Below are 24230 nucleotides of genomic sequence, written 5' to 3'. Positions count from 1 at the left end.
AAAACCTCAAGAGCCATCTGACAGCTATAGTTATACGCATATTAACGACGGAAGGAGATCCTGAGCGGTGCGAGGTAGGAGAAAACGTTAGCAATACCACGTAACTATTTTACCACTATTGCAACGAATGGTTTATTAGGCAGTAGGTATCAAACCTGCGACCTCCCGCACTCCATTCCTATCAACACAAGGACATCGCAGTTTTTACTATACTTGCAACAAAAACCTAAACATCTTCACAAATATCCCATTTATTATACTAAATTTAAGATGTTAAGCTGTAAGAAAAACTTGCAGACAATTTGTACAGATCTTCCTGTATTTTTTTCTTTGCTATAATAATAATCATATGATAGTATTTCTTACAGAGTTTTTGAGGAAAGTAAAACACTTTTAAATAAAAATGATTATTTTTGTTCTTCACATTTATTGTACCTTTCACATTGTTAAATAACGCTATTTTATAATTAAATATCTAAAATAGAAAAGGAATATGAACCACTAACTTCATCTTCAGTTCATTCATTGTCAACTAATACTTCTTGTTAATTTAGTTTAAATCTTTCATATTTAGGTGATATTGCTTTGATGATGCTCTCCACGCTGAACGGTGTATCTAGAACCGAAAAATAAAGTACATATTTAAGGATATCTCCAAGGCTGTTCTTATATCACTTAAAGGAGATATAAAAAAAAAGTTCACCTCGTCATAGTTGACTGAAGAAGGACAGTATGTCTCAGTATGTATGTAGGTATATGACAATCGACGTCGATTATAAAAGAATTTATTTTATTTTTCAATAATGACCCACGCTGGGCGCATACTCAAATACTACGAGAATTTGATTTAAAAAAAATTAATAATTATAGTCCTTACCAATATGCAGCCACTCGGTGTCGTTGTATCCGAACTCCTTGCGCGCCTCGAGGATCGCTGTCCGCAGCGCGTGTGACACCCCCACCGCTAGCGTCAACGCGGGCTCACCAGTCGCTGGAAGATATATTTCACTTGTAAATTGTACTACCTTATTATATTTATGATAAAATATGTTCCATACTCAGCGTAGGCTAACCCGATTTATGAATTTTTTTATACGTTTCATATTAAGATTCCGTGATAAAGGATGGTTGGTCGCCAAAGCTTACTGTGACTTAAAATTATACACTATATTGGTAAAGCTAGAAGGTTCAAACTACATTAACATCAATTATACTAAACAACCAGTAATACCTAGAAAATCACTATAATTTTTTTATGCAACACTGGCATTATTCCATATTATACCTAACTGCTATTACAATCTGCAAAGGGTATTAATTGTCTTTAAAACAAGCAAGTAACTACCTTTTGATCTCAAAACTCCAGTAGGATTCGGTGCATTTCTTCTAAAGGATACCCTGAAGTCGACAGGAATATCTTTAGCACCAGGAGGCTTGTAGGTCCAGGTTCTATTGGTCAGCAGCCGGCCCGTAGACTCATAGATCAGTTTCTCCGACGTCCATAGCCCAAGGCCCATTACGAATGCACCTTCGATCTAGAAGAAAGTAATTCAACAGTTTTAAATAACATATCCAGATCGACCTCTTGTAAGCGGCCCGCATTCAGTGACCTTCTGCGACTTTTATGAGGTCATCTATCCACCTCGTAGGTGGACGTCTGACGCTGCGTTTGCCAGTTCATGGTCTCCACTTCAGATCCCATCTATCTTTGCGGGAGACCCATGTCCAGCAGTGGACATCCTGCGGCTGATTATGAGGATGAAGTAACATATGCCAATGGTAATTTCACTTCAAGAAAATTTCGATTTTTCGTAATCTATGCCCCAAACAGGCTGATATTACAATCAAGTATTCAATAAGCGTCTTCATCGCGAACGATGAAAATAAAGAGGATCACGTTGAGAATTTCAGTAGACGTCTATCTATCTGACAATAGTAGAAAGTTGTGGAGACGTGTATATGGTGTTAGTCTGTTTATTAGACTTTCATTAATTGTAATGACCTAATACAATATATGACATTACTACTGATATACTAGATACACACTGACACGTCTTGCACACTGCATACAAACAGTGTAATGCCTTTGACAGTATATTATAATAAAAAGTGCCAAAAAGTGGATCTTTAGTTTATACAGAGTGCTGCAACCCTTGTTCTAGCATTAATAGCTTCGCACTTCTCTATGTTACCAATGGTGCCTGACAAGTGTCGCTCGATCAGACAATTTATAATTTAAGTACATTGTGAAATAACCAAGTGCTTTTCGTACCTGCCCAACATCAATCTCTGGGCTCATGCTGATTCCCGTGTCTTCCAGTAGGTCGACCCTGGTGAGGATGTGGTTCCCGGTCAGGACGTCTAGTTCCACCTCTGATACTGATACTCCATATACGTTGTATCCCGCTAGTCCGTCGTTTGGAGACGTCATGTATGAAGCTTGCAAGTTTATACCTTCGAAAGAATAAAAATAAATTATTTCTGCACTATATTTTAAAAAGTATGTTACATCGACTTTACATTAGATATCTAGGTAATTTGCTGGGTATAGGCCTCCTCTCTAACACTTCATTCTTTCTGATCTTCTGCAAGCCAATACTAACGATACCTCTACAATGTTCTGCTCTACTACAATAATAATTATCAGCAGCCTTTTTATTTTCAAAATAATTACCTTTATTAAAAGCAGCTTTCACGACCTCCTCCCAAGTGGGCTCATTCAGATCTTCCTTAGCATCCTTAAACCTCTTCAGCAACTCTTCACAGGCCTTGACAGTAGCGTAGGCCACGCAGTCACTAGTCATACTGCCGTTAGTAGCTATCGTGTTTGGAGATACAAAGCTGTTGCTGCCACGTACCACGATTTTTTCAAGTGGTATTTTGAGAGAATAGGCGCACACTTGAGCTACTTTGGTATTGATTCCTTGTCCCATTTCGATCCCACCGTGGGATATGGCTACCGTACCGTCTGCGTGGTACACTGTTATCGTTACAGGGAATGTCCACGAATAACCTGAGATTATATATATTGTGTAAGTAATAATAATTATTAGGCTACACATTTATTGGGTCCAAAACCCGTGAAGGAAGTAATTATTACTAGACAAAATAAAACTAATACTACCTATTGGAAATGACATAACCGACATGCCCATTCCCTTCTTCTTCCAAGCATTCTCATTGTTGAATTTCTTAATAGCAGTATTCCTGTCTTCAAACTCAACTTCATGTTTGAAGGAAGTGATCATGTCCTTGACAACATTGTGTTTTTCTGCAATGTTGGCTATTCTGACGTCAGCTGGATCTTTGCCGGTCGCATTTGCTATGTGCTCCATGATTTGCTCGGCTATCGCCACGCCCTCTGTTGTCCCTGTTAGAGAAATGCACTATTGAGTCATATTCAAGAAACCAAACTAGATCATTTCTGTAACTCTAAGTAGTTAGACAACGTTGCAATGAAACCCTCATTACATTGCAAATATATTTTTTTTCCCTTTACGAGCCTTTTTTAACCAGTTTCACCAGCCAAGACTTCCTGTTGATTATACACATTAATGCTTCTCTCACGTGCATTCTTCCTCATACATGCAGTTCCATCTTTTCGGAAGATGTTTTTAGTAAATTTATATCAAAATTCTTACCTGGCGCCCTGCACCACGTGCATCCAGCCTTATCAGTGAGCACGCTGTAACCCTTGATGTTCCATGTGGAACTGTCGTACAGATTGGTCATGGTGCCAGATATTTCTGCCCCTGACGTGTCGTTGTAATTGTACCCGCAATCGGAGTAGTATTCTACGTTAAGATATTGAATCACACCGTCGTCGTTGACGCCTGCCTGAAAGATATTTTATAGAGTATAGTGGAGAAACTTTCTAATGGTTCGCGCCGCAACTAGCTTTCGATAAATAATTTAGTATTCAATTGAAGGGTTGCTAGTTGGTAACTATGGCGTTAAACAGTTCATGTCATCCTTGGAATGCATGAGGATATGTAACGACTTCAGCGTGATAACATAATGAAAATAAGAAATTAAAACTTGTCTCGAGGGAGGATAAGAAATAATTTATTTAACTATCTTATTAATAAGAGGAAATTTACTTCATAATCGCACTCGCACTGTTGCCTGGTGCCGATCGCCGTCATATTATGTGTGAGCGGCAAGACGAGGGTCGCGCTGCGGTTTAGTTTATGCGCAACTAGTGCGCACGCGCACGCTATTAACGACGAGCGGGATGCTTTCCCACCGTAACCGCCCCCTAACCGTGGCACTACCACGGTCACACTACAAGAATAAAATAATATACCTATAATAAATTGGTTGGTCATAAAATTGAATAAATTGTTCAACGTCGACGATCGTAGAATCAAACTGTTTTTAGGAGCAAAATTGACATTATAAAATCCTCAGAAGATAGCTCGTCTAAATGAGATGCTATGGCCAGTTCTTTACGATACTTAGTCGGGTACAGGATGTATCAACTTGCACTTACCCACCACTAACGCCTGGAAAACAATTATTATTAGATGCTACGAACTTACTTATTTTCATCAATATCCAAGGCCTGTGCTACAGCCACGTTGACGATGTCCATCCACTGCGTAGAGGACCTGACCACGAGCGCAGTGGAGGAGTAGCTGACGGTGCAGCACTGCGTCTCCATCGTGAAGTGGTACTGGGAAGGCACTGTGAAACTGCCCTTGATCACGTGCTTAATATCTGTGCCTCTGCGTTGTGGAATGATTGCTGCTTCTTGACGGATCTGAACGAATAATATTATGTTATTTTTATGAATATAGAGCTTATTTTGCCTGAGTTAATGTTAAGGTTTACTAGTCGAGCTTCTTGTCTCAGTAGAACAAAATAAGCTAGCTAGTTAAGTAGTCTGATCAGGAGAAATTGAGACAGGAGAAGGGGTTTATTGGGACTGTAACGTTTCTAATACAAATTTTTTGTGAAGATTAAGAAGGTCATTCCACACAGGCAATTTTTTTTTTATCCTCATGAGTCAAATTACTCTCTACGTCTGTTTTTTTAAGAATTTATACCGAATCGGTCAACAAGAACCATTCATGTTGCTGGCAATTTTTACTATTTTGTTTATCTTTATGTCAACTTACCCGCTTGTCTTTATCCGGCGCAACCAAAGCCTCTCTAACTGTCAAAACAGGCTTCGCTTTCGACTGAATGTTTTTGACCTTCACTAACTCTGCTGCCGCAAGAGCCAACCGATGCGATGTGGCCGCAATTACACCGATGGGTTGTCCATAATAACTTATCTTTTTGGAGGCGAGTATTTCTTCATTGACTATTTGCCAGGGAACGTCGAGCGGTGTGAATGTGTTTTTGCCCGGTATGTCTTTTGCAGTATAGAATGCTATGACTCCTGGAGTGTTCTGGTGGAAAATGGTTTGTATACTTATTATTTAACAACATATGAAATATCAATGGTTTCATCATAATATATGTCTACGGTATTTACTACGTAAGGTTTAATTCATACCAAAGCATCCGTTGCATCGAAACTCTCTATTTCTCCCAAAGAAATGGTAGACAGTACGAAGGCTGCGTGTACTCCTCGCGGTTCCACGGGCACATCACATGCGTACTTCACTTCACCGGAACACTAAAATCATAGCACATTATGTTTTTTTACTAAGTTAGTATAATAAGCGATAGTTCATGTGAAAAAGTCTTTGGATTGTTGTATCCGTAAAACATCCATAATTAAAGTGACGAATAGTTGTATAAGGTCTACCATCTTCCGGTAAACGATCTCTTCGTCCCTTATTGATTAAAAAACAATGTTTATTGTTATTTACTAAAACCTAACTTTTGTATAGCGATATTTTGCACAATTAGCGATAATCATTTGGTCTTTGAAATATATCTTCATCTAACTTATGGGATTTTAGGAAATCCAGACGATATATTTTTTGTAAATTAAATTCATCGCCAACCTGTTTAAGAGCTTCAATCTTCGGCACTGGTTCGTTCAAGGGCCACAGAGATTTATCTGTGTCGTACACTTGCGTGCCCTGTGACACGGCGCGCTCCAGGTTCGTACCACCAGATTTGTACCGAGGATTTACTGATGGAGCTAAAGATAGAATGGCCTGGAAATAAAATTATTAGTAACAGAATAAACCAATTTCAGAGGTTTAGGATTTCTAATCTACACTTTTATAGAAATCCATATTCCAAGACTTCTTAATCCTGGTAAGGCGAAAATTTCCGATATAGACTGAGCCTAGAATAAACAGGTATAGACGACAAATCATATCAAAATAACTTTGTTAACAAGAAATAACACTTAATGATTTAGCATATAAAATAAATAAAACAGTAAATGGAAGACTGCCTCTGTCCGCACCAGACTTTAGTAAAAAATGCAATAAGAACTGCTTCTTGACGGCAATTGTTTGTAACAGAGTCGAATCAGTAAGTGTAAGAATTTAAACCTTTCAAACATTATAATACTTTTATTTTCTCACCTTATAAAACAATCCCAAAGCAATGCTTTTCCTACATGACGGCGATGGCTCGGGAGGGACATCTACCGGTGTTATCTCTTCGTCCAGTTTCCTTAAAGCTTTGTTTAGAGTTTCGTTACAAAACAGCGACGAACGATATAGAGAACTCTCTGTATTCTTAGCGTTGATGAAAGTAGAACTAATGTTGCCGTAAACTATATTCGCAGATAGGATATTTTGGTTTGCATCTACTTTGAATAAGAAGCCGGCGTTGACTATAGCATGTGCGTTTTGGGCGCGAGGCATGATCTGCAATAAGATTATTATCAATTCACATATTCATTAATGATCATTCAAACATCGGTCAAAGAAAATAAAATGACCTGTGTTCATTGCTATACAGGGTGTCTAAATAAAACTAGTTTTCGGAATTAATCTCGGTTTTTAAATTACCATAAGAAATCATATTATACAGGATGGTCTTCGCAAAGTATTGGGAGGGACGTGCCTAAAACGCTAGTTATCTTTTCTTGAAACAAATAATTTGTTAAATTATAATTGAAGTTTACCTTATAGGTCCTAATTAAGTTGTTGGCAGCGAGTGGAGGTAACTTCACGTCTACAATTAGTTTATCCCGAAGGTCAGTGTTTAGGAAATCTCGCATTCTCAACTCGAATTTCTTTAAATCCCTATTCACTGCAAATGACGATGAATGGCAATCTTATAAATTATTAAATATTCCTAACACCGGTATTTTAGTGAAGGAAACGGTGGGCCGCCAAGATAGGGCTGACGAATTAACTTTTAAGGCGGCGCGCAGACGCTTTCAAAAAGTTGGTGAATAACAACTACACTGTGACACTATTACGAAACTGATAGGAGCTTTAGCATTTGTCATAAATTGACTGTGTAGTCATAGGTCCATGGCTTTTGAATATAGTATAAAACAAGGATCCAAATCCAAGAACTTGACAGCGTTTGTGCGAAGAGTTTAACGCCTACTCACGTTTAATGAATTTGATTACATTTATTGATATACATGGTCTAATTAAAGTAATTGTAGATATGTACTTAAAGTAACAGTAGCATCAACTGTTCGCAGCAATAGAAACACGTCCGAAGGGAACTCATGGTATTTATTCTTCATAGCTATATTGCCACCCAAGGTGCCGATCTGCAAATAAGATACAAAACAAATCATCCATGAGAAAAGGGAACTAATATTTTATTGTATTAGACGAAAAACAACGATTCTAAATATAAAAGCGAAAGTTTATGAAAATTTTGGATATTTATTATTAGTTGCAGAGATATGTGGTCCTAAAACAGATCATCGTGTTTTATTTTATGGGTGCAAACGTATAAAAGTACAAATCTAAGACGAGGCGCAGGCCTCAAACTTCATAGGTAATTGTTTTGTGGTCACAATGTCACTAGCGTATTAAAAATACTATAGGTATGCTTACGTTTCGAACTGGCACATGAGCAACCAAATCCAAATGCTTATAAAACGTGTCAAGGTATTGGAATTCCTCGCTGCTAGTGCATCTTCGGAAGAGCTTCATTACCTCTGTAAGCGACATACCAGCTCCGATCACCAGATTCGCATCCGAGAACGAATTCTTCAGAGTCTCTATTGACGATATATCTATGAAGATCTTTGGCTCGTTTAAAACTGGATATACTCCTGGAATAATGAGAAGTTAATTTGATTATTTAAAATCTGTTATCTTATCATATTAATTAACTATGGATACTTGTTTGATTTTTGTGATATCAGTATCCTCACTCAAGGGATTCGCAGGACCACTACATTGGGATAAGGATACTGCTCGGTCTCTAAGGTCCTTTAATACTACAGCTAAATTTCTATCTTCAACCACTTATATCAATCTTAAAATATTAACTAAATTGTACAAGTTGTATACCTTGTCCTGTGTTACCAGCTACCAGGCTGTAGTTATTGGAACCATCCCGCCTTAAAATCTGAAAGTTTAATAATTCAGACTAATAAAAGCCATTTATCAAAACACTATAAATTTCTTTTTAATATAATGCGAGACGTAAGTCTACTATGTGACGTTAAAAGCAACGTCAGCCTAGTGCCCCTCCAGAAACCCAAAACTTCAAATTACGAAATACTGCGAATAATTTATCAATGACTTCCAGACGGACAATACTGCGACCAAAATAGACAATACTGTAATATTCATTTAGACAAAATTGCTTAGAATAATTTGACTAACAAGTTTCCAAGATCAATTTGCATTCAACTAACCTGAAAAACATCTTGAACTGTGTACGCTTTGTACCACCGTCCTCCCGTAGTTTCCAAGCTCATCAGCCTCTGAGGGGCGTTTCTATTATACACCACTCATCATCAGACTCGCTACATTTGCGACTGCATTTTCTGGCGCATTTAATACGTACCAGATCTTCTATGTCGTAAAAATATAAATACGTGTTAAATATTTTGATTAAGTGTGGAAGATAAGCAGGCACCAGGTATTTCATTTGGCTTCGGTTGTTACAGTTTTGTGAAATTTCTTTCTTTGGTTAATTTGCATACTGGTGGTAGGTCTCTTTCACATGTGAGAGTCCTCCGGAATATATATAGGAATATGGTATATATAGGATGGTGTTTCTGCGGTTTATGGACGGTCGTATCGCTTACCATCAGAAGAAAGGCAAGGTCGTCTCGTCATTAAAAAAATGTTTTTTTGTATAAAATCAATAGTCATATCACATGTGCTTGGTATTGGATTGGTATCTTATCGTTTAGATAATATTATGTATCTATAGAGTTGTTGGTACCTCATATTAAGTTTATTTTTGCCTAACATCTTGGAAATGCACTTAGTTTAGTACTATCGATAACTCTTCATAACTAATATCGACGATGTAAGACTGATTTTTGAATAAACACTGTTTAGGTTTTAACTTCAGCGTTATCTACTATAATAGTATATTAGTTATATAGTTCATCACTATAACCTTTGTTATATTTGTTTCGAAATTTTAAACTGTACATAATTTGTTTACTCTTTAATTGTTATACTAACCAACGTATCAAAATCGGTCGTTAACATTACTTATCTTTCATTATCATATGTTTTATTATGACTTTTGGCAGTTGTTCCACAATACTCAGACTATTAGATAAGAAGAATAATATTTATGTTGATTCTAAAGCATCGACGAGACGTCGTCAACTTGTTGCCAAGAAACACTACACTATGAAACAACCAGTAACATCACTAACTGACAGAATCTGTGCGATGCCTGACCTAATTCTGTAAGTTTAATGTGTCAATACTCGCCATCAACTAGGTTAGAAAGAAAGAAAGAAAGAACCATTTATTCGCACAATATACTGGGACGCACGACCATTTATAACAAGGTCCAAAAAAAATAAAATAAAAGAAGAAGATACATAGTGCATTCGGGCAACGTGCATCCCATGATACTGCCGAAACGGTACCAGTTCAGCACTAAATGCCGGGCAAGGTGTGCCTGGCGCTGGTTGTCAACTGGAACCTTCAACTAGTGGATAGTGACTCACGGATTCTGTTAGAAGAATAAAAATGAATGAAGAATAAAAGAGAGAAATGGTTACATTTTGATATTGAAATTTAACTGATTAAAGAATATCTTGGTATCTTACAATCCTCGCGTCTTTATTTTTACAACCTTTGATAAGTATTTAAACAAAAGTTTACCGTATTGCAGCCATAAAACTAAAGTTAGCTAGAAATCGAATGATTTCGAATATTACCTGTATTTTGTTCTTCAAAGATGGATCAGCATCATTTGCAAAGCTCTTAAAGGCGTCTAAGATAGGTCTGTATCCAGTACATCTACACATAATGCCTCCGAATGAGTTCTCCACTTCCTGTGTTGTTAGTTTCTTCGCTGCATTTTTGTATAAACTGTAAAGAACGTAGACTTTACATTCAACTAAATTACTGCCTGTACTTCTAGAAACAGTTACAGACAGAACAATGTTTTTATAATTCCACGTGAAGTTCAATTCAATTTTAAGGTTGTGGCTCCATCGTTGACGGAAGTCAATTTTGCCAACATGAAAGTAAATCCACATGAAGTTGATCTACACGCTGGGCAATATGGCACAATGCTTGGTATCTATACCAAACGCAATATAAAATCGGAACAGAACAATGCTTCCATATACCGATGCCTGGCGGTGTGCGATGTGGTGTAGGTACAATAAACCAAATCGTATACTGGGGATAATGTTATAGAAATCTGAGTAAACACTATAGTCAGGGTCGTCTAGCCTAAAGTTCTTTACATACTGGAGACAATCTTATAAAAATCTAAGTAATTTTTTTTTACTAACCTATACATATTCATCACCCATCCGCTGGTACAGTAGCCGCACTGAGTCCCGTTGAAGGCGGCTAGTCGGTGCTGTATCGAATGGTAGCCGTCCCTGCGGGTTCCCCTACCCTTTCCACTGTTGTGATGTTCCATTCGTGACATGACAAGACGTGGACGAGGCACTGGAATGAAGTAATATTTCCTGTTAAAATCTAGCAAGTTTTTTTTTGTTGCCTTTATACGCAAACGATCAAGCGGTCCGCCTGGTGGAAAGGAGCATCCACCTCACATGGACTTTGCAATGCCAGAAGCACAGCAAGCCGTTGCCTACCTAATAATGGGACTAATATAATGAGACTTCTTCCTAACTTTTTTAGTTGTAGAGATCAGTGCTGAATAATGGACATTATATAAAAGGCTGCTTTTATTATTATTATTTTATAAACTGACTTAAAACATCAGGTGGTAAGTGAATATTATTGTACATAATGATAATTATTGTACATAAAAAAGGAGTAATGTCTAGTGCTACATTATATGTATGTATTTAGTTATAACATATTATAGTAACTATATCTTCCAAATCAAAACACGACAACGCTTAGACATTAGACAATGGTTGCATCCAAATTTGATATTGCGATAATATCAACCCAAATGGCATCTTGCATTCAAAAAACATTAATAAAATACCTTGTTGTGATTTACCATGATACCCGGTTTTTTGAAACAATGACCCTTAGGTTATTTATACAGTAAACGAATTATATAAAAAAAAAAAATATCATTTGACAAGATTTAATTATAACAGAATTCCGATTTACAATCGGATCGAAAAAACAAATTAGCATAACACGAAATCTTGATACAAATAATACTGAATGCAAATTCAATAGTGGTCAAATTATCGACTGATTACTGTTTTTTTTTAATATTGTGTAATATTAACGAGTTCACAAAATAAAAAAAAATATAGTTTAATTCATCAGTTCGTTAATTACTATTAGCAAGAATGGGTTGTTAAATTCGAAAGTGTTTTTATGTAATAAATGAAGGGCCGGATATTCACCTTGATTATTCGTGTCGTTTGACCGTAAATAGTAATTACACCAAGAATTATTAACCAAGAGCTGAAAAGTTCTCGAAACGTCGAGAGAAAATTATAACAAAAAGGCGATAAAATCCGAAAACTCATTTAATTTCAATAATTAGTCAAGTATTAAAATCTAATAATGTTTATTCCAAGTTCTTTTCTAAAACATCACATTTTTCCAAATATGCCAAACTTCATTCAAATCAGCTCGTTTAATTCTTACCTCCAAGTGCGTAAACTACAAAAAGTATTATAAGTCTTCAAAAACTTTCTTATTTAGACAATGGACATACCGCAAAAAATGTTCTGCGTTGTTTATACTTTATAGCATCTGCAATAAAGGTCAATAACATATGCCGGTGACGAGTCAAGTGGCTCACTCGTCACTTGACTGGCGGGTTACTGTGTTCACAAGGGTCCAACGACGCCATTCGCCAACATTGCATTTTTTGCGCTTATCATAGGCACCTATAAGCTAAAGACGCGATTGGAACTCAACTTATAACTAGTTAAAGTTAGAATCGTGTGACATTTTTTCGAAAAGCAATTCGTTTTGGTTTCATATCTACACTTACATTTTTGTGTGATATCGTCGTAGAATTCTTTAAAGACATTTTTTATTTTTGGCTTACCTCATTCTTTGTTATATTAACATTAAGCAATTGTTTTAATGTTACTAAGAAAGTTTTACAAAATATTCGTTAATTACTGAAAGCCGAATGCTTAATGATAAACTAAGAAAAATAGTATCAAGTGTATATCTTATTGATCTAGACCTAGATTCTATTTTTTTTAGTATATCTAGAAAATTATAATCGGATAAACCAAATTCTATAGGTAGCGTCCTTACAGAACATTTGTACACGCTTTTTAGCCCATTTTCCAAAGTTCATTATAGTAGATATGGAATCAATTTTTTTCGTACAACCATTGATACATTGTCTGGCCTCAATACTAGTCTTCGTCTTGGCATGATTATTGTCAAAGAAATTAGCACCTTGATTTTTGTGTACACGAAGAACGGTGCATTTGGGAGGCAATAAGACGGCTATAATGCTTACTAAAATTACTACACAGCATCAAACATCTCTAGATCATGATTAGGTTAGGGTCGATCTGTATAACTACTTTAAAAAATACAGAATGTTATTGGATCATCCCTCCATTCCTAGTAAAACGAAAAGAAATCTTTTATACAATATTGAAAAAATAGCCATTTTTTTAATACGTGTTTAGCATAATGACCCCACCGCTCCCGATGTTAGTGGAGATGACCAGTCGAAACAATAATGCCGACCTGAACGTGGATATTATAAAAAACAAACATAATTTATGCAATAAACATTAACTTAAATTGATGAGTCATTTATTTATTTTTAAACCCGACTTTCCGGTCATCTGTGGATATTAATATAACTGTAACGAGAAGTAGCGGTCACGAATTAGCATCACCCGAATTAACAAACAAATCGCCCGAGAAAGGAACGGTTAGTGTGAAATTAATTTAGATACGGAAAGCTTTTTACCCGACTACTAAAGGAGGGTAATGTTTTATATTAGTTATTTATGGTCGCAAAATTTTGCTTACAATATTAAAATAATAAATGATATAAGCCCTGTATTCTATACTATCCCATTGTTGGGCACGGGCCTCCTCTACTATTGAGAGGGATTAGGCCTTAGTCCACCACGCTGGCCTAGTGCGGATTGGTAGACCTCATACACTTTCTAAAATTCCTATAGAGAATTTCTCAGGTATGCAGGTTTCCTCACAATGTTTTTCTTCACCGTTAAAGCAAGCGATAATTCACAAAGAATACACACATAATTTTTAGAAAGGTCAGAGGTGTTTGCCCTTGGGATTTGAACCTACGGACATTCATCTCGGCAGTCCGTTCCACAACCAACTAGGCTATCGCCGCTTCTTACATAGCATGATTATGCACCTGATGGTAAGTGGATTGGGTGCAATAGAATTTCACTGACGAGAGATGATTAACCCTCGACAGTCGACACAATTATGCCGGCCTGTTGGAACTGGATATATACAATATATGTGACGTTTACTGTGTCTAGTCCACACACATCACTAGTGGCATATTCATCACGCTATTATCCCCGAAGGGATAGGCAGAAGTGCAACTAGAGCACACACTTAACGCCGTGTGTTCCATCCCATGTTGTTGGAGCAAGTCTATCATTATACAGATTTAATTCGAATTTTCAACATTTAGGTACCAGAAACTACAAGTACTTAAGAACAAATATTTACAAGGTCAACTAAAATAAAATGAAATGATTGTCTCTTTTTTATCATAATTATGACGATTGTAAGTACGTTAACAATAGAGATCCGTGAACTTTTTTGTATACGGAATGTACGTACATACCCAGTATGTAATTATGTAGATGCTGATTATTTTACTATTTTTTTACGTCCTTGATAGCATTTTTAACATGGATATGTTTTAGGAAAGGCAAAGGGACTAGCGGATAACCTAGAGCATGGTGTTGATCGCAGTCCTTGAACCTGAGACCTGATGGTAAAAAGAATATAAATTAAATAATTAATGAAGACCGTCGTGGGAGCTACGAAAGCAGCTGGTGTATTATTTTAAAAAGATAAAAACTATCTCAATTATACTCAAATATAATAATAATTAATTAGTAATTTGAAGTTTAAAAATGTTTGCCTTTATTTTTTCGAAAGACTATATCATTTAGGGGCCGTTCAAGTATTACGCAATTTTTGAAGATTTTTGATACCCCCATGTAACGCGCCGTAACGTTTTCCTGTAAAAAGTATGTAACTCTAAAGTGACAATTTTTTTGTAATATTCACAATTATTTTACGCCAAATACCGGAAAGTCGCTAAAATACCTTTGTTATTGTTTTAAAAATAAAAAAAACATACATACATACATACATAACATCACGCATTTATCCCCGAAGGGGTATGCAGAGGCGCAACTAAGGCACCCACTTTTCGCCAAGTATGTTCCGTCCCATGATGTGATAGGGGGCGAGCCTATCGCCATATCGGGCACAAATTCCAGACTCCGGGCTGATACTGAGCAGAAAAACCTAAATATCACTTTGCCCGACCCGGGATTCGAACCCAAGACCTCAGAGCGCTATTGTACTGGACATGCAATGCAACTACGCCACCGAGGCGAACCAAAAAAACAATGTTACATAACCCTCCCCCCAAATTGCGTTACGTAATACTTGAACGGCCCCTTACCTCTGGAGGCGAATTATCATATCGAACCATTATGGCAGGTTCCTCAATCCTTTGCTTTCTAATATTATTAAAAGAACAATAATACTTATCTAAAGACGAAGTTAACTTACCGAGTTAACAGAAAACTCGCACTTTTCCTTGGTCACTGGGTGGGTCTGAGTGACGGAGACGACGCATGCGCCGCACCCGCCTTCATGGCACATCGCTTTGGTGCCGTGCAATTGGACAGTATATCGCAGGAAGTCGTTCAATGACGTCACGGGACTCACCTCTGCTCCCGCTGGAACAATATAAGGTGATGCATTGACGTATACTCTATAGACACGAACGTCCATATAAACTATTTGTTCAAAATCTGAACTAAAATGGCAATCAAAACGTCACTGTTATAACCTATTTATTCACTTGAACAACAAATTATTTTACTTATTTGACTAATATTTTTTATTCAAATCTAGATTTTCACTAGACTCGAGTTTTTATATGAGCATCACTCCATACACATCCACAAGTTGTCAATTAACCACATTAAAGTCAGTTTGAATGGATTGCAGTTCAATTCAGTTGAACACAGTGAATGTTCGGAAAGCCAAATCTAGTACGTAATACGTATGCCAATTATGGACAGTTACAAATGCAACTGATCGTCGAGGATTTTGGTGTAAAAATACATACAATAAGACTAACTGATTTTGTGTTTTGTTTTTGTATTAACAGTCATTTTATACCGGCATATTATTATATTAGTATGATATATATGTCTACTACAAAAGAATAACTCCCTTGAAAATTGTTAGACGTCATGTAATTATGAGATAATCGTTTCGTTGTTATAAAACGTGAATGCAGTGTAATTAACTACTGCATTGCGCATTTATTGACACATAATTTATACTGTGCAAGACCGCATGAAATGAATTGTTTATACAGAACTGTAAAATGTTAAAACTTTGTTTAGATTTAGTCAAATTTGGTATTGGAGGTAGAGTACGATCAATTCGGGAAACAGTTGCTATCAGAGGATTTTTGTTTTAGATAAGAGCAGGTAATTTCACAATCCTTTCAGGAATCATGTATAATAATAATTTAATATTTTGATGTATTTCCAATATGGAACAAAATACTTTTACTAAATGAGTTTACGCCCTAGTATTAGCAAATGTTCAAATTTCTATATATTTTATATATCTTGGTTCTTCACCATACTTTCCTTAATCATTAAAGCGGACAATAATTGTCAAAAAGTTCTCAACTTCGAAAAATGTGCCTTAATTTTCGATTTGCAATATCATGCATATTGCAACCAAATAATCTACTTTTACTGAAAATATTTCACTAAATATCTGTGCGCACGCGCATTGCGACCGACTTCTACCGGTCATGGTCGTCCAATGTTTTTTGTAACAAAATATTGAATAACAAGTATTGTTCAATGCGGGTTCAATGATTTTGTTTATTCAAATCGCTGTTTTGTAATTATGTCTACTGCCGACTACAAAAATAATATGAAATAATCGTTATGAAAATGTAATAGCTATTAATAGTGCTACAACTCTAATATAATATATGATATATTATGTTTTATATCCCCCTAATAGCGATCACCGTACCAGTGGCGAAAGGTGAAATTTTCCGCAAGGGAATCCGACACAACATGTAGGTACTAAAAGGCATCCGCCCAGTGGAATGGGGGCGTTTGGAGAATTCCCCCACGGTATCCCCTGCCTGTCGTAAGAGGCGACTAATAGGGGCCACGAAGGGGGTCGTCGAGCGGGCAGCAGGGGCTGTCCGCCCTAGTGCATTTCTGTGCGTCTTTGCACATGTCGGTTAACCCCCGGGTTGGACGGCAGTGTGTGTAGTTGGCCTCACGCTGCCGTAGACGCCGAGGGCGTTCTTCGGTGCGCGGGTGCTTCTGAGAAATAGGAGACGGGCCGCAAGGGACTTTCTCCGCGAAAAAAAAAATGTACTAAAAGGCATAAATGCGGTCAGCAAATGGTTCTAATGACAATTAGATTCTAAATAAACTACATAAAGGGAAGCCGGTAAGAATCGGGTTGTACGGACCTTTTGCCTCTGCACACTACACGCAGTTAAAACCCGCCATAGTGGCGCACGTCAGTTTCACGTTCCGAGATCAGTGTGTGTTTCTGGTTTCAACAGGCCGGCATAAGTGTCGACTGTCGAGGGGTAATCATCCCTCCTCAGTCGACATTCTATTGGACCCCACTCTACTTACAATCAGGTGCAGCGTATAAGAAAAATATATAAATACTAGCTTTCGCCCGCAGCTTCGCCCGCGTGGATTTCGGGTTTCAAAAATGGAGAAGGTGCTCAATTTGTCGGGATGTTTTTTTAATTTATGGTGGTATGCAGGTGGTCCGATTGTCCGGTCAGGGTCTGATGATGGGATCCTGGTGAAATCGAAGGAACTTTTAACCATTAAGGTTGCACACGAAATGACGGAAGCTTAAAAAATGGAGTAACGTCTCCCGTTTTCCCAACATTTTCCATCACTGCTATGCTCCTATTAATTGTAGCGTGATGAAAAGTATACTATAACCAGCTCAGGAGTATGAAAAATAATTGTACCAAGTTAAGTTAAAATCCGTCGAGTAGTTTTTGTTTCTATAGCGGTTATACAGACAGACAGACAAAAATTTTACTAATTGCATTTTTGGCATCAGTATCGATCCCTAATCACCCCCTGATAGTTATTTTGGAAATATATTTCATGTACAGAATTGACCTCTCTACAGATTTATTATAAGTATAGATATGCAAAAGTAGCTCAAAATTGTCCATAACGAAAACATGCATTTTAAAGTAAAACAAAAGAAATTATATCGTGAAGCCAACCAAATAACAAATGATATATTAAATTTTGTGACTGTTCAATTTAGTCGGGTCCGCGATATCACTTTTGTTGAGTTTCAGAACGCGACATTACATTATTATATTCTGTGCTCCAACGCACACTGCTTTGATGTTAGGAACACACCTACATTGCTTAGACAACAGTGAACTTTATACTTAATAGCAATAAAGCTCAAATTGACTCTACGTATTAGTTAGAAAACGTTTGTATGGGAAATAGAAAAATGCTGTTTTGAGGATTTTCCCGGCAATTATTCGAATTTTTCTCACCTTTTAAATCTTCCCTAGACCTCCACGAATAATTCAAGACCAAGATAAGATAAATCCGTTCAGCCGTTCTCGAGTTTTAGCGAGACTAACGAACAGCAATTGATTTTTATATATATAGATGTTTGTACTCATGTTTTACACTAAACTTAGTACATTCCTGGTATAAAAATACAACTTTGTACTTTTGGAATAAAAAATGTATGAATCCAGGATATAGTCCATATGTGTATCGTTTACCTAAATGTATTGAAAGGTTTGTTAACTTCTAATCAACAACCAAGACTTAAAACATCGTCAAAAATGTACGCAGTTGTATTTATAATGTAATTGCACCAGACAATTGAGTAAATTGTTTAAAATACATAAATTAAGAAAAAAAATGTTTGATATTCATGGAATTAGCAAATGAACTCGATGTTTCAAATGGGTAAAAGAAAAATATGTTTTGTTACGTAGAAATATGTTTTGAAACCCCTTGCAGCCTCGCAACCCGTATGCAATTAAGATGTCACCTATACATTTACATATTAGAGATAATTTATGATTTACCTACTTTATATGAGAAAATGAATATCTAAGTACACGAATTTTTAATATGTGACATTTGATATATGAATCAATTAGATTGATAGAGTCGATATTATTATAATACTTTTTTTGTAGAGACAATAATTGGTTCCATGTTTAGATATATTGAAGACTAATTTTAAAAACTATAAAGATACATAACCGACACCATTATCCGCATATTGGCACAATAGAATTAAGAATAGAAAATACGAACGGACTACTTATTATTATGAAGTAATCTCTGACTTGAGAATTAATTTTTTTTTAACTTTAAGTTTAACAAAAAATATTATGGTTTATGTTTATTTGATACATTATAAAACTGAGGAATTGTGTGATAATAATATATATTTTTAGAGTGTTCATTATTTACGATTCGCTTCATGTATGGCATCCATACAATATCCGTAATATCAGGCATCGTGTCTACACGATGCCTGATATTACGGATTATGGATGTGTAAAAAGGCTTCTAAGCCTTTTTTACACATCCATGGCTAGTTTGTATCAAATAAAGAATGGAGTAGCGTCAAAATAGAAAATCGACTGACGAGAGATGATTATGATGTAGACGACGCAGTTATGTCACCCTGTTTGACTCTGGATATATACCGACTGATCTCGGAAAGGATTTTACATTTACTTGTGTTATTTGTGTATGGCGGTCGCTATTTGGCCGAATATAAGTTTCTTACTACCAAACTTCCAGTATTTAGAATATACAGCTCGAGATACGTTTTTAATGATCCCTAAATTGCATAGTTCCTTTAAACTATTAGCGAAGTTACTATCTACACGTCTCAATTTTACTGAACTAAATTCATCATATAACAAACATAATCCCAAATTCTGGATTTGAGGAACTATCATTTCCATACAGCCCATAACCCTGTGGATTTCTTGATATTTTTAAATAGATTGGCATAATTGTGCATCTATTTGCAGTATTCTTACCATCAGGTGCAATGGACTCACTTGGCCGTACACTAAAAAAACATTATCCACATTATGGCTTCCTTGTCTACTGCGCAACGGGTTTTCCATAATAAATAAAAATATGAAGATTTGCATCAGAACGAAGTCAATACTTTTTGTTTTGCGCTAACAAAAAATGGAATGATCTCGAAAATTTATTCGCAATGTAATCTGTACGCAGGAAATTGATGCGGTATGAATTGAATCTTTAAATAAAATGAAGGGATTGTGGACTGGACTGTCAATTGGATGATCATTTATTATACCTTCTGTGTAGTGTACCTATGTGGTAAAATGAGATGGACATAATTTTTGTCATTTCGCCCATTTCAATAAATCATTCCAGTCTTTCTCTTTGACTGATTCAGAAAATGGTTCTATCAGAATATTATTTTTTTTGACATGATACGAATGACTTATTTTGATTGGTGTACGGTTGTTTCATCCGTGATCAATTAAAGTAAAGGGACCATTAAGGGTCTAATGACATTGGAGAATCGCAACCGAGTTCACAGTGAGGCGCGCTCGTCCATCGTGCCAAGACCGTTAGCTACTTGACCATGGATGCAGTGACACGGGCTTATTCTCGAAACCCGAACTAAAATTTAGATAGTTTATTGAAAATGGCTGCCAGTGTACTCGTCAATTCTAATTGCACATAAATGTATTGTGTAACTGACATCAAACATTTCACATGATCTGATACGTTATTTTTTTGATAACATATTATAAAACTGTTTGCATTTTCCATTTTAATAAACATATGACTTAGGCTCTTTATAGTGCAAGAACCGCTCCTTCCTTTTTTTAGTGCAACATTGGTTGACAATAACGTCCATTACTGCTTACCCTTTCAAGATAATAAGTTAAGACATGATATACGGTATACTCAGTATTGTTAAGGCCGATTCGGTTGTTGACTTCCATTGTAAGGGCACATTCACCCGACGTGGCTTAATAATTCTTCATCGGACCTTCGAAATTTCGAAATTAGTTTAAGGTTGCGAGCCTGCATTCAGGAAATACCAGATAATGTAACTTTTTGGTTCTGCCCTGATTAAATGGAACCTAAGGCGAAATATGAGAGTAAACCTTTGTTAAAAAAGGAAATGATATAAAGTATGCATGCAAATTAGAATTTCTTATTCTTATAAACACTGCCGCGTGGATCATTTCGATGGATCAGCAGCGAAGTAGGTAAGCGAGTGCCCAGGTGCAAAAAAAATCGGACTACCCGGCCCAGTATGTACAAAAGCAGCCTTAACACCTTAACTAATAGGAGAACCATCTAATAAACTTTTTGGTTGGTTAATGCTTTGTTAGTTTTCTCAGGGTGGTGACCTAAAAAAATGTCGTTTAGGGTCCGGGGGACATTTTGGCTTCATAGGCTTCGGTGCACTACACAGCCAAGCCCTACGGTGAATAGCATTTCAACAGGAACCAGGAGGGGATTCCTTAACCATTATCTGGAATATAACGTAACATATTAAGCGATAGTCAGTATTTCAAGTTCTTCCTATATTAAATCGGCATTGTATTGACTGGCGAGGAATAGTCAGGTAATCATCTCTCGTCAGTCGACATTCTCTGGACCCTACTTTCCATTCAGTGAAGTGAAGTCACTTTGCAATGCTCTTAAAATGTCTCCCTACTACGAAATTTTATATGAGAAAGACATAAACTCTGTGTCATAAAGCATTGCCACCTCATCGATCGTCACCCTGAGACAAAAGATGTTAGGTTTCCCTTATGTCCTTTTTTAAAAAGGCACGGCAAATTGGACCAATGCTCCTGATGGTAAGTGGAGTGGGTTCCAATAGAATGTCGATTGATGAGAGACGATTATACCTCGACAGTCGACACGATTATGGCGGCCTGTTGGAAGAAGATATATACGGGCTGATCCCGTAACGCGACACACTTACGTGGACGACTATGGCGGGTTTAAACACCTTGTGTATGGTGGTCGCTATCCGGGCTATAAAGTATTTCCTACCACCAGCAAAATGCCTAGTAATTTTACTTGACAAAGAGCTTTAGAACAAAAATCAAACATAAAGGTTGTTAGGTGATGGAATTTGACATTACTAATATTCATCTAAAACAAACATACTTTAATCTTCCCAGGCATTTGCACACGTGAGACGTCGGGGCAGTCACTAGTTAAGCATAAGATAAACGTAATTACATATACTTCACACCAGATTCTTTTAACAAATCAAAAAATAACGAGTACAACTGGTTATCTGACAAAAAATGTACTTAAGTGCGTCGTTCAGGAAATGTTTTAAATACTCCTTATAAAGATAACTAGTTGTTTTGCACGGTTTCATCTTCATGAATAGCATTTACTGGAATAGTCCCACTGTGTACTTTATAAAAAGCAGTCTACATGATAATCAGGTACATGGTTAATCTTTGTGGCAATTTTCACTCAAATACATTTAGCGGTTTTTGCGTTAACTTATAATAAACACTTGGGCGTACCCAGGGGCTCTAGGGAAAGCTCCCTCCCCTCCTCTGGATTCAACATAAATTTAAGAATATGTTGAATAAGAATGTAAGTATATGTCGAATTAATAAGACTACCTATATGAAATTTGTTCATCGCACAGCCAGGATTAAAGTTTGAGATTTGCCTCCCAAGAACTCCCCCTTCCCTTTGAGATGCAAGCTGGCTACACCCTTGTACAGCATCCAAACATCTTCACAAAATTTCAAATTAATACTAATATAATAGCTAAAGAATTTGTTTATTTGAACGTGCCAATCTCAGAGACTACTAAATCGATTGTAATTTTTTTTAACTAAAAAGAAGCTACTCCTAACTACTATAGCCTTATTTTTATCCCGGGAAAATATTTGTCCTACAAAAACGTTACCACACGGGCGGAGTTGCACGCAAAAACTAGTAATATTATAATAAAGATATTGGTGTGCAAGTAAATATGACTCAGTATCTGAGGTAGGGAGGTAGAGGAAAACATATAAAAAATTAAATCGATTTTCTCGTGCTATTTAGACAAGTGGGTATTTCCAAAACACTGGTAAACAAATAAGTACCAAATTTATTAAATGCGTAGATTCATATTAATTTAAGCTCACAACTCGTGACTGCCTCGGTTTCCTATTATATTGTGCGTGATATGACTTCCGCTCTGAACTCCCGAGTTTGAGTCCCAGCTCGGACATATTGGATGTTTCTACTCATTATCAGCCCGTATTCTAGAATTTGTACTTGACACGGCGATGAACTGGCCCCGTAACTTCAAGGGACGGAACTCAATGACGAAATGTGGTTGTGCTGGTAGCTCTGCCTACCCCTACAGGGTTAAGGCGTCACAAGGGTGTTACGCTGATATTATAAAGAGGTTTATTTTTTAAGTTTTGATCCATCTCTGAAATTATTGGTTGTATATTGAGTATTTTTTTAGAAGCCGCCGCGCAACCGAATGTCGTTCTCAGCGTCAGCTAACATCACCTTCTATACGCTTCCCGCTGCCGTCCATCCCGGGGGTCATCGTAATGTGTGAAATGTGCACAATGTATACTAAGAGCGGACGGTCCGCTGCTGCCCGCCGACGACCCCTCGAGGGCCCCTAATAGTCGCCGTTTACGACAGGGTGGGGATACCGTGGTGGCATTGTCCAAACAGCCCCAATCCACGGTGATAACACTAGAATACCCCTGAGTACCATGAGAATTGAGGTTCTTTTAAACCGAATTAACCTTTAACAGAGGTAGAGCGGCAAACAAAAACTAGTCACACTATCAAAACAGTAAACAATTGTAACTAGAATTTTTTTAGCATTAAATTCGAAAACGGTGTTCGAGTTCGTCGATGTAATCTTGCTCTGGATTTATTAGAAATTATATTGGGCGTCGCTGCTGTTTATGGGCGAGCTTAGCTTTAATTTATTATTAAGCATCTAGATACCATTATATCAAAGGAGGGCTGGGAAAGTTACGGAGTTGCTTAACCCTTTGATAATACCGGCTTAAGTTTATTATATCTTGGTGATACTTATTATAATTATTCATAAACACTAAACTTGATGGTGAAATTGATTAAAAATAATAGTAAAATTACATGTTTTTAAAGAAACATTTAGTATGGTAGCAATATATTTGTATATTGATCGAGCTGTCCAATTTAAAAACTGAACTACAGATTGTAAAAATTAAATACTTATTAATGACGCAAAAAATACTTACAAAGGCAAAACGGTTCCCCGTTTATGGTAAAATTTATTTTATCCATTACTCCGAAGTATCACTATTTCACGATGCGAAATCGTAAATAAATATATTAAAATATGCGACATATATTTGCACACGACCGCGCGCGCTTATGCCGCGCCGAATACTGGCCAGTGTTTGTAATTATT

At 36.7% G+C, this 24230-nt stretch overlaps 1 protein-coding gene across 1 annotated transcript; it reads right to left on the bottom strand.

The window, feature by feature from the left end:
- Positions 1-398: 398 nt before the first annotated feature.
- LOC115447190 (indole-3-acetaldehyde oxidase) lies at positions 399-24230 on the bottom strand. Its single transcript, XM_037437613.1, is given in 24 exon segments — positions 399-616; positions 878-991; positions 1346-1535; positions 2273-2454; positions 2675-3013; positions 3125-3370; positions 3642-3837; positions 4101-4284; positions 4542-4762; positions 5121-5396; positions 5504-5626; positions 5961-6116; positions 6495-6782; positions 7043-7170; positions 7546-7648; positions 7941-8161; positions 8403-8460; positions 8753-8826; positions 8829-8919; positions 10256-10403; positions 10835-10944; positions 10947-10997; positions 15264-15433; positions 24058-24230. Coding segments are annotated over 24 exon segments (3786 nt in total). The 5' UTR covers positions 24104-24230; the 3' UTR covers positions 399-545.

The sequence above is a fragment of the Manduca sexta genome, chromosome 11 (genome assembly GCF_014839805.1).
Source record: "Manduca sexta isolate Smith_Timp_Sample1 chromosome 11, JHU_Msex_v1.0, whole genome shotgun sequence".
NCBI lineage: Eukaryota > Metazoa > Arthropoda > Insecta > Lepidoptera > Sphingidae > Manduca > Manduca sexta.
Note: the sequence above shows the minus strand (reverse complement) of the source record. Positions and strands in the feature narration are given on the sequence as shown.